The 12,030-nt window shown below is 41.3% G+C and overlaps 1 protein-coding gene across 1 annotated transcript in view; it reads right to left on the reverse strand.

Annotated features, from left to right (window-relative positions):
- The window catches only part of NOX4 (NADPH oxidase 4), a 106,914-nt gene that overhangs the window by 5,081 nt on the left and 89,803 nt on the right, over nucleotides 1-12,030 (reverse strand). The window contains exons 14-17 of the mRNA XM_040584329.1: nucleotides 7,669-7,788; nucleotides 4,062-4,170; nucleotides 3,401-3,469; nucleotides 1,275-1,375 (exon numbers count right to left, since the gene is read on the reverse strand). Coding sequence (XP_040440263.1) covers nucleotides 1,275-1,375; nucleotides 3,401-3,469; nucleotides 4,062-4,170; nucleotides 7,669-7,788 — 399 coding nt within the window. The remainder of the gene's footprint in view (nucleotides 1-1,274; nucleotides 1,376-3,400; nucleotides 3,470-4,061; nucleotides 4,171-7,668; nucleotides 7,789-12,030) is intronic.

A 12,030-nucleotide genomic window follows, 5' to 3' on the forward strand; every position in this document is an offset into this window, starting at 1 on the left:
AGGAAGTGGCAGAAACCTCATCATTTTTACCTTTTAAAACTGCATTCACACAGTTAAACAAAAATACATTAGAATGGAGTGTAGGACAGCAGCCTTCTATGCAGAGAACTCTGAGCCAGAGTCAACTTGCTTCTCCAGTCTCTCTATTTCCCCTTTTTTCCCCATGGTTCTTTACTACAAAACTTTTCTCTAAGTGGTACTTGTTTCCACAGTGTGAGAGCTCTACTAGGGATGTTCCTCTGTAGCATCCTGGCAAGGGACCCTGTCCACAACATTCTCTAGGACCTGAATCCAAGATATACACTGTCAGCAGCTTACACTGACAACAGTGATACATGCTGGCACTCAATTATTTCTCAAGAGCCAGGGCTCAGTGTCCCCCAGCATATTCAGACTCAGACAGGAAGAGTTAATAAGCCATGGACTGATGTTTAGCTTGCAAGTGAAACGGGACCAAAGGTTCTTAAGGGGACTTGAGGTGAACATGAGAGCGCCTCTCATCTTGGTGCACCCAGGTTACTATCAACAGCTACTGAAGGTGGTTTGCTCGCACCCCGCTGACTTTGCCAGAAGCAGATTAGGGAATGTTCACACAATCCCTTCTACCAAATCGGCTTGTGAGGCAGAAAACTCACAAGTGGGGGGGTAATACTCAACCAACGAAGCTCGATCTGGACAAAGACATTCCATAGTCTAATTGTATGTCTTCTCTGGTTTACAACTGTTTTGTTTCAGACCATAACATGACTGCCTAGCACAGTAAAAAGGCATTGCCAGGTCTTAAAAAAGAATAAAAATGTGCCAAGAATCTCCAGAGAATGTATCCTCTGAATAAAAACAATACAGGACAGTCAGACTGCTCCTTACACATTTTGGTTTTAAACCAGCATATTAATGATGAAAATTATAGGAGAAGTCAACAGTTATAAAAAATGCAACTTTGTATATAAAACCAGCATATGTTGCAAGCAAGACATTACCATGGATAAAAACATATGCAACCTCTGTGCAGTGAGATGGAAATCTATTACTTTTATTTTTTGGGCCACTGAACATCCTAGTTGCATGAGAAGTTGAACTGTTCCGAGTGTAAAAAAGATGTTTTAGTTTGTACAGGCTCTCTCACAGAAAAACATTAGCTAATTTCAACATCAGTAGCTTTAACATTACACTCTAATATAAAACCAAAAAATATTTTTGTACAAATGTAGCTAGAAATGGATAATATCCCCAGTCTTTGAACTGTGGCATCCTTCAAGTGGACTGGTACTTACCGCCTGTTACACTTTGCTATTTCATCAAACAGGAGTTTCCACCGGGGTCGTCCAATCAAAAGTCTTGAGTTTAAAGCTTGATATTTTTCACCAATTATTTTCTGCAAGAAACAAAAAATTCCATTCTGCCTGATTTGCAGATTGCCTCATATCACCCAGGGCTCCCATTTCTGACATTGGCTGACTTACCATATCGCTGAGGTGTAAAACCTGAGCACAAGTTATCAGAGAGTTGTGATTAAAACTGCAGCCATTCCATGCACCGATACCTCTGCTCACCACCTTTTCAATGGCTCTCCTTGGTGTTCGTTATACATTGCTCCTCATGCAGCTGCTCATTAATCTCCCCATTACTTTTAAACCAATTTACTTAAGCCATAAAACAATAACCACGCTCTATTATTCATTCCCTCATTGGCTTTTAATGCTAAGCTGGAAGAAACACTGCTGATGCAAAAATCATAATTCTGTCTGAAGTCTTTTCTTAACTTTGTAGAGGATGACTAGGTCTGGAAAAGTAACAGGGGAAATCTTACGTTTCTCCCTGACAGTAGTTTGCCAGCTGTTTTGAGCTGCTGTAACAGCAGAAAGCAGCCAAAACTGCTCCCTGGATGGAACCCGACCCATTTCAGCAATGCTAACTCACCAGCACTTTCATATGGTCAAATGCCCTTCCACTGCAGGGCATTACCCTTCCTTGGTTCTGTCCTCACGCGATAGAAAGGCAGAAATTCCATCTTATCTAGGCTCCCACGTCCACCCTGCCGCTGAATAACCTGAAACATTGCTCATACCAATGCAAGCACAGAGTACTGGCTAACTCATCCTCCGTTAGCCTTTTATATTCAAGAGGCATCTGCCGAAGGATGGGCTTGGCTCCCTGCTGTCACACAGGCATGCTACTGCTGAGCAAAGGGAGCACGAAGCAAAACTACCCTAATTTGGGGAGCAGTCAGCACTTTGGATTAACGTCAGTGGACACAGAAGCTGCAGGGCAATGGAGATTTGAGTTTAATTTCCCCTTGAAAAGTCACGAGCAGCATTATGGTTCATGCCAGTTTTGTTGAATAGCCATGGAAGAAAGACTCAAACCAAAGCTGACTTAAATTCAGTAGCTGCTTGATACACAATATTAGGGAACTTGCTTTGAGTTATTTTTACAGTCTTGCTGTGTCATTGCAATGCAGTCCTGCTTTGGGTTTAAATTTTAACCTAACCATTACATACTGGGTTCATCAATCTGGTATTTTCAAGCACTTCATTTCAATCAACATACGTTGCCCAGTCATTAAATATGCGGTGTGCTTTCGTAACTACTGTAGCTATCACATCATTTAGAGTATTGCATAGTGCTCCTACCAGAGCTGTGAATATTATGCTCTCTCTACCTGATACCAGGCAGATCACAATCCTTTGGGAACAGTTTCTCACTGCATTTGATGTTTTGTAGTAATTGTTAGGCTTGGTTCTGGGCCCGCTGCAGTCAATAGAAAGCTTCCAGACACAGCAGGGTGAAGAATCAGGACTAGGCTCATGTGCTAGATAATGTAAAATGAAGATCGTAAGCATAAATAGCTACAGGAGATGCCAAGAGTTGGGGAATTAGCCCAGCTTTGGGCTTGGCAATACATGACAATCAACAGTTCAGTATAATTTCCAGTCTCAGTCACCAAGAAATTTGTAACTTTTGTCTATATCTGAGGCAAAGAAATCCAAAAGTTTTAAAAATAGCCGTTTTCTCTCAAAATATTTATTTGAAAAGAAGATTTCAGCTGCAAGCTCCTAGAACTATTCTGTTTTGACTCTTAGCCCAGAAATGATGCAGATTTCCCATCAAACACAGCCAACTGTCTGGTCCGTGGCCTGGCCTGGAAGGACCTCTTTCCTAGAAAAGGAAGATATGGATTTCTGCCCACATCTAATCAAGGCTACTAGACTACATTCTCTTCAGGCTGTGGGGATGGACTTGCTCTCTTGCCCTAGCAATGAATCAATCAGTTGAGTTTATGGCCTCATTTCCTGGTTTTACCATCTGCAGTAATTCCCTTCTGCCTTTGACTGACAAGTTTGCATCGTCTACTACTCCAAGGTCTAGCTCAGTTTACAAACAGCGTTTAGCCACATACCTGTATTCCATCTGTTTGACTGAGGTACAGCTGGATATTTATATAGTCTGGTCGATTCTCCTGCCAAAGCTGGGAGGATGATAAAAAACAGCTAATGAAATAATATCCCTTCTCTTAATGGTGGTGTAAATTCACTTGTGCCTACTGTGTGCTGAGGGATATGGGTTTCAGCATCGGAGAAGTAACCTTCTAAATGAAAAAGACACGCCTGCATAGCACCCCTTTGTGAACTCCAGGATGTTGCACATCAAGTTGTGTACAAAATATTATTTTAGGAAGCTACACTGCCCTTAAAATCCACCTGAAGTTGTAAACCCCCATCCCTTCTTGATCTGTCTACTAGCCAAATGGCTAAAGGCCACTCACACTCAGGTCCCCCAGCCTGCACATTTTTTTTACATCTCATAAATCTCACAGGTAAGTGTCCAGACTACCGGTACATGGCATCACTGTGCAGTAAAATACTGGTGACAGATACTTCAACTGTTTTGCGCAACTCCAAGAATAAACGGAGTCTGGGTCAGGTAGCACAAGCAGAAGTACTGCTGGAGCTTGCTTGTTTTGAGCAAAGCTGCCTTTCTCGATAGCATGCCAGTTGCGCGGTGGGGACATACCTTGCATTTATTAAGTTGTCAGTATCCCTTCAAGCAACACCCATTACCTTGTTATGCAACATACACAGCAGATCTGCAAACCAGCGGAAAGATTCGATGTCCCTGCACACCCAAATGAAGTAGAGTCTTCTGAGCTTGTAGCATTTCCAGCCATCACTTGAAAATAAAATGTTTGGGAAATTAAAAATTATAATATAAAAAGAAAACATTAATTAAGAAGCTTTATATATATTTGTGGAAATGTGAATTTCCATTAGAAGCTAACTGCTAAGTTGTTGTTCACCCTACGATACATCAGACACTGAAATGACCAACGCAGCCTATTAGGATGATCCTGAGAATATTAAATCTCTTGCACAGAGCTAACACCCTTCACAGATACTTTTTTCACTTTAGAAAGTTGTCAGCTATACAGAAGATTTGGGCAGCAAATATGGATTCATGCATCATCAAACTTCTATTTCAAAGTAAAGCACAAATTCTAAGTGCATTATGCCAATTATTTATCAGGCTTATGAAGTGACCCGTAATAGGAAAATATTGACAAATGCAATAATGTCAGGACTTAATTCTGCCTTTATATGTGAAAAGTTCTGGTTGATTATAATTAATACTGTAGTAAAATCACAAAGACCAAATCAAATCAGAGCTCTATTGTGTTAGGGAACTGTGTGATGTATTACAGTCCTCAGAAAATGCTGGTGGATGAAGTGTAGTCATGGGCACATTCTGGCATTACATTTAGAAAAACAGGACTCGCGTGTCAGATTTCTAATTCAAATGAAACACAAATACAGCACAAAGGAAGGACTGGAATGAACTGGGAAAGACAACAGAGGTGAAAAAGATCTTGATGATTAATGAGTTCACATAAAGCACAAATATCCAGGAAGTATCCTCTGAGCTGTCCAATGTTGGTTTCTGTTGTTCTGACCACTGAAATGGTCAGTGCAGATTGTTTCCTTCTGAAATAATTTTCAGATAGAGAAGGCCAGCCATATCCTGACAACTTCAAACGCTAGTCCCAGGACCCAACCCCAGTTGAAAAGTTTCATGATACACCTCCCCTTACCCACTGTGCATTATGTCAAACTCTAGTGTGGTCAGCATATCCAGCAAGGGTATAGTATTAATAAACCTAAATTAGCGATGGCTCCAACAGCTGTCTTCCCTCCCCTACTCGTAACCTCCACTGTCAGCCAGAGAAGCAAGGATGGAAATACTCTCAGCAGCATGTAGAGGCTGAGAACTCACCTTTCGTGTAAACTCCCCACAGAGAGAAAAAAAGTGCTTTAAGACTGAGGAGTACAGTGTCTTTCAAGCCTTGATCTCAGCTTTTTTTATTTGTAAACTGCTGACCTGCAGAGCAGAATTCCCTCCATCTTTTTCTGACTGCTCATACTAAGACAAGCCCTTAGGAAGGGTCACAGTCTGGTCAGATGCGACAAGATAACCATGAGCAATAGCAGGGAGAGTAAGTGCCTTTCACCGTAAGAAGAACAAAGGAGGAGAAACATGGAAGGCATTTCGTATGGAAGTGTTGTAGTTCAGTTACAAAACACAACTCTCGGTGATGAAACATTGCAGCTAGAAAAGAGACTTGGCTGCGAGACTTCATGAAACAAGACAAGGATAGATTTAAAATAGCACCTCAGACGCATATGCTTGGGTCATCTCCAACAGGACTGACTGTGCAGCAAAGGTGCAATCCCCCCTCCCAACCAAACCCACATGCCACATGCATGTAACACTTGCGTGTTTCTGCGTTACCACTGTCCATAATAACAGCCACTATTTACAGACCCTTCTACCCGAAAGCTACTAGCCTTCCTTAATACGAAGTTATATTTTCTTAAAAATAGGGCATAGTGTTCAACAGCTGAGTGGAGGGAAGAGCAGGACCAGGACTTAAATTGTGTACATACAACAGGAAACAAATGACTATGCTGACAGGGGTCTGATCTCCCCCCGACCTGCATGTCCTTGACACAACAGGACCGGCCCTGCTGCTCCGCAGCGCTGGCATCATAAGGCAGTTTGCACGTATCGCACCTGTTGATTCCTGCTTGTAAGCCAGGGCAAAGACAACAGGCAGATCATCCATTAAACCAGAGCTTTGTTGATATTTAAATACTGAAAAGGGAAGCAGGCTAAGACTGTTACTTTCTCCCAGATTCACAGAATGTTTCCCCTGTGTATTGTACAGTGCAGAAGGGGAAGATCAGCTACAAAAGCAGGTTAGGGGATTGGCTGCTTGGAAGCCAATTTATGGCTTTATCCAGATAAATGGACATTGCAAAAGTATATGCTAACACTATGGCAATGTCTGTGCAAGTTCCTACAGCCTCTGATAACACACTGGTAGAGGCAAACACCTCATTACCTGCTGCTGGCCCATCATTATGGCCTGTGTCATTTTTGCTAAACATTGTCAAGGATAATCCATCACAAGGAAAATGGTCATCTTACCTACCTAGGCCCCAAATTTCAGCAAAAATTTACCCTCTTTTGGAGATGATGATCAATACACTCTCAGGAAAAGAAAATGAGGGAGCCCAAGATGGTCTTTGAGGGCTGCAGCACTATGCACCAGGTGGGACTCACAATTTTCAGAAACAGCACTGCCAGGTCCAGCCCAGATCAATGACAGAAGAACATGCACAGCATCTAAATTCCAGGCTTTAACTTCACCTTTGAGTTAAGAGTTGGCCATTGGCATGTTCGTCTTAGAACAAACGCTTCAGCTGTGCATTGTGAAACCCTTGCAAAGCCAGCTAGCCTTTCAAGCACTTCAGAAAAGGTTTGCTGCTTTGGTTGGCTCTTTATACAGTGCCTATGAAACAAAGGTGCTTAACCTGACTGGAGCCCTTACTCAATACTTGAGAAAAAAAAACCAACAAACCAATCACAAAACATCAATAGCAATCATAAAAGCAAGCCTGTCTCACACAGTGTAATATTTGGTGGGAGCCACGTTAACTGCTTTGCCAGTGTGGCAGAGAAACAAGAGGTAAAAGGTTTGTCTGGTCTGAATAGAATGGCAAAGGCTTTAAATAAATAAATAAAAAAAATAAAAAAAAAAAAAAAAAAAGGAAAAGAGAGAAACAAACAAGAAAAGGGAAAAAAAAAGCATACCTACAATATAAACTTTTCAAATGGAATTAAACACCCAAATGCTATCTGAATCCAAGCTGATCTCTTTGCTTTAAAACCTTAATCTTACACATTTACAGACAGACCAGGAGAGCTGGCCCTGCATTTCCAGCAGAAAGACTGTCACAACTTCGTGACTCTGAAAAGCTCACAATCACGGTCCATAGCCTCATCTAAGCTGGGACTAGAGGAACAAGACCTGCTGAAGGGCTGTGACTACGTTAATCACAGGCCAGGCTGGTGGCAGGATATAAAGGCTAGTGACGCTGTCCTAGCTCTGGTGCATTAACGGCACAAGTCTGCCACAACTCTTTGGGTTACAAAGCCTCTATGAGATGATTTATGCTCTTCATGGCACATCCCAGTCCCCTACCTCCTTCCAACAGATCATTCACTTATGTTGTGCCAATGGAAGTTTTTAAATACTCTGAAAGTTTTTCTGATATGCACTGCTATGGTAAATTGGGAGGAAATTGCTTTAAAAGGCCTAAGTTTACTCACAGCAGTGTGTTGAGTACTGATGCGAATGGTGTAACTCCAATACCTCCAGCCACGCAGAGGCTGACCTCGTAGTTCAAGGATTCCTCAAAGGGACTTCCAAAAGGTCCATCCACATACAGTCTGCAGAAAAAGCAAAAAGAAAACTTTTAGAGAAAGCTGCTACAATCAGAGAGAGGAAAAGTGAGCTGGAATGAAAACTCTACAAATAATTTGTTGCAATTTTTTGTTAGTCTTGGGATGCAGAATGTGCAAATCGTTTTCCTGGAAAGCTTTATGTGGAAAGAAACCAATGTACAGGTGGTATGAAAAACTGTTATATAAAATCTCTTGGCACATTCCATGATTAGACAAACTATTTTTTAATCAAACAAGTGGAGGTGACTTAATTATGATTGCCCTTTGTGTCTGGTATTAGAGGGCAACGGAAGTGCTGCATTGGAAACAGCAACAACTTGGTGGGTCACACACAGGGAGAAAAAGAGTTTGGCTACGCCTGACTAGGAGGTTCTTCTCTTGAACATCATTAACAGCTGAGATGTACAAAGGATTAAAAAAACCCTGTTTTTCCTGGCTTCTCATAATGCTCTTGAACAGGCTCCAAGGAATAAATAAGAGGTGACACATCTCCATCCTGCAATGTGCAAGAGGAACAAATCAACATCTGTCTTCTCCTTGGGAGTATGATCCTTGGGAATATGATCTACCCCAGTTGTACAGGAGTTCTGAAGAGGGAGAAAAATCTCTGAGTTGATCTCTTTTGACTCACGCCTCTCATTCTTATAACAGTTTTGCCCACCTGTTTTTAAAGATCATTTAGGAGACTAAGTCCCGTTTCCAAACCATTTTGAGTATTTCAGATACTGATGGAAAGTCAGTTGACTATAATTTAAAAATGAGCTTTAAGGCACCTTCAGAAGTTTGACCTCCAGATCTTTCCTACAATTCTCAAAGTCTGACCAATGTCATCCCTAGATAGCTCAAAATTTACGGGCTTTAATATCTCTACTAAGACTCACATACCCTCTATTCTACCAGCTATATCTACCAAGATATACCAACTACATATCTTACTTCAGTAATAGATTCATTTCTAGAAACTATTACAAAGAGAACTTGAGCAGTACATTTAGTCAAGGTCTATTCTGTGCATGAGTGCCTCACTGAATCACTAAATTTTAGGTGACTGGTGAATAAAGCAAAGTGTGGTGGGACCAGCGCTGTGTTCGGCAGCTCAGTGACTGGGTATTTGCTCACAGCTCGGCTGACCAAGATCAATCTTTGGCCCGAGTCCACAAAAAAGCTCCAACATATACTAGTTTTATACATACACGTACTGGTACTATTACACAACTAAGCTATGCATACTCTATGTCTAATGAAAGAGCATGAGCTTCTTTACAACATCAGCCAGAGAATTAAAGGCAGAGGAGACATCTCTTTTCCCAGACAAAGTCTTCCGACTCTCATCTGATTCTTTCCTTTTGAGGGCTGGAGCTTAGCCATAACTTAGGATCTCAGTCTGATCCAATTTGTATTAGTTTTGTGGTCTGACCCTTGGCATCTTACCAGTCAAGACAACATCTTGCCTGGGTGTCTTTGGCAAATATGATCCCTTCTAGGAAATTTCTTCCATACCTCTGCTGTTGCTGACATCTTGATGCCTCATATGTTAGGCTTCTTCTTCTACAGTGTTTTCTCTAAACAGCAGCTAAGTACCCTACTTTTTGATGGGTCTGGAGGCAAACAGACTGATCCTTAACTATGCCCTGTCTTATAAAGGCCTTTCTTGGATCTTGGTGTCCTACCTGGAAAGAAAGGGAGAAGACACTAGGCCAGCCACAGCCATCATCATAAGGCATTGGAAGTGCTGGCAGTAGATGTTTTTAAGTAACCAAAATTCATCACTGATATTCATAACTAAGCAATCTGTACCCTAGATACATTTATTCTTATTTCTGTCTTTATATTCTGGAGTCACTACAGTATTTTACAAATGTCCTCTTGGAGAATCTCAAAGCTTTTCAACATCAGCTATGCTAGTTCCAGCATGATGAGAATGCTAGAAAAATAAATTCACTCCTTACTTAGGACAGATAAATTCTTGTGCACAATGGGGCCAAGAAAAGCTTAACCAGACAGGTGCATACAATATAAACAGATCTTTAAGTATCTTGCCATTAAATGTTTCCTGTTACACAACACTTTATAGCCCATTTGCTTAACAAGGATGTATTTTCCGCTAATGAAATTATAACACTTCTGATGCAGAGTGCAGAACCAGCTGCTTTAATAGATTTTCTAAACGTTGCACTGCCATTTGACTGAGGAGGTAAAGGAGCATCTCTTATTTAAATAGGCAACAGAGGAAATCCAGAGAAGCAGGTCATTACTTTGAAATGAATCTGGTCCAGAGGACATTTTGAGAGAAGTACACAAATGTGATGGGTCTCAGATGTATACCTCAACAGAGATCTGATTTTGGGATATCAGTGTAGGGCAAAAAGAAAAAAAAAAATAAACAAAACTGGATAATGAAGACCAGCAACAAAAGTCCACTGTCATTCCTGGCATACCTCTTATACATGTGTTACCTGCCTAGCTGGTGAAACCTGGAGAATCACTCCTGAAGGTATGAGGGGCATAAGCACAGGCCTGAGGGAAATTCCTTGCATTTTGCACAAGCAGCACTAACTTTCATTTGGAGATACAAACTTAAAGCCGACATTTTGGGGGGAAAACACAAGAAAACAAAGCAAAAGCAAACTAGCAAAGCAGATTTTTCCAGAAACTACCAAAGTGGAGGAGGCAATAGTCATATATAGTAGGGGTGCCACTTAGCAGAATTGCACTTGAGCCTACTTGAGGATTGTCTGAAGTATGTATTTATGTATGTCTGATCTCAGAAGGGACTAAGCAATTCCTGGAAAGTCTGAGCACCACTGAATACCATTGACATGATCAGGAGTTGAAACATGCAAAACTAGATCTGGTCACCGCAAACCAGTCAAGCATGGTGCATAATTCCATGCCAGAAATTCAAGAAACAACCTTCAATTAAGTATGTATTTTGGTCAGATTTCTCTGATTTGTGGGCCATTAGCCCCATCTGGCCTTCAAAATATTTCTGTCTGCCCACTGTGTCTTCCTCTGAGGGAGCGAGGAGCAGTTGTTTGGACAGCAAATGCAGTCAGAGAAGCCAAGAGCTTCCTGCTGCGTCTGCATGTGGTCCAGCACAGAACAGCCAGAAGTCACCACTTCCAAGTGTGAGAAAGAGAAATGGGGAAAAAGTTGGAGAAATATTGCTACTGCATTAACCCACTCCACAAGACTGCCTGAAAAGACCAATTCCAAGGATAATATGATCTCCCTGGAAGATATTGTTGGATGCTATAAACATACAGTATTTAATCCTGTTTTGCTATGGGGATAATTTATAACTAAAATAAAGGTAGGGCTGATGTCTTAATGGAAGTGGTCATTTAAGAATTGATCCTTCTTTTATTCAAGTCAGTGGAAGAAAGAAACTTCCTGATGCCAATCAAAGAGCACGGTGATGAACAGAGCAGCGATTCAGTCACGGACTCTTGCAGAGATCATGCAGCTTTCGCTTCCTGTCAACAAGTTCCTTTCATTTGGTAGTGCTGAAAAGTTTTGCATAAAAGCAGTTCATTATTGCAAATGAAATTGCACAGAGGTCAATAAAAAGACAGAAAAGCCAAGGGGGTTAAGATCACTTTTTGTTTCTTTAGTTGTGCCCCACATACATCACACTACCATACTATGCTCTCCTATCCCCCAGCCTTAATTTAATTATCATGATGGAAGGGAATGGAATTATACTGAAAGTTCAGAAATTCCCCCTTCAGGCAAACTTATTCAAATAACAAGTTGTTCTTTTCACATGTATTAATTTCCAGTCTTAGGAGTGCTCTGTTATTCCGGCAAAATTTCTTTGCTCATAAACAGAAACAAAGCTCCTCCAAACCGAATATATCACAAAAAATAACAGAGCACATTATTACAATGCATCTTACAGATAGCTGGTGAACATTTTTTTCTATTTGAAGCACAACCACGTTCCACAGTACAGCAGTACAGCAATATCCCAGCAAGCACCAAGAAAATTTGTTCCAGCGCTGGGCAACGCAACTGCAATTAACATGGGGCTGTCCCTAAACCAAGGGACACTGTCTCAGGGACACAGGCAGTTGTACTGCTTTTGAGATCCAAGTTATTACCTTCCATAAGGAACTGCACAGTGATGTACGGAGACACCTGCTCACACCTCTGTCTGACTTGGACCTCAGTGCTGTGCTCTACTTCAGGGTGTAGGTGCCCTTAGAAAAGTTTAATGTTTATATT

The sequence above is a fragment of the Falco naumanni genome, chromosome 2, assembly GCF_017639655.2.
Source record: "Falco naumanni isolate bFalNau1 chromosome 2, bFalNau1.pat, whole genome shotgun sequence".
In the NCBI taxonomy this organism is placed as follows: Eukaryota; Metazoa; Chordata; class Aves; order Falconiformes; family Falconidae; genus Falco; species Falco naumanni.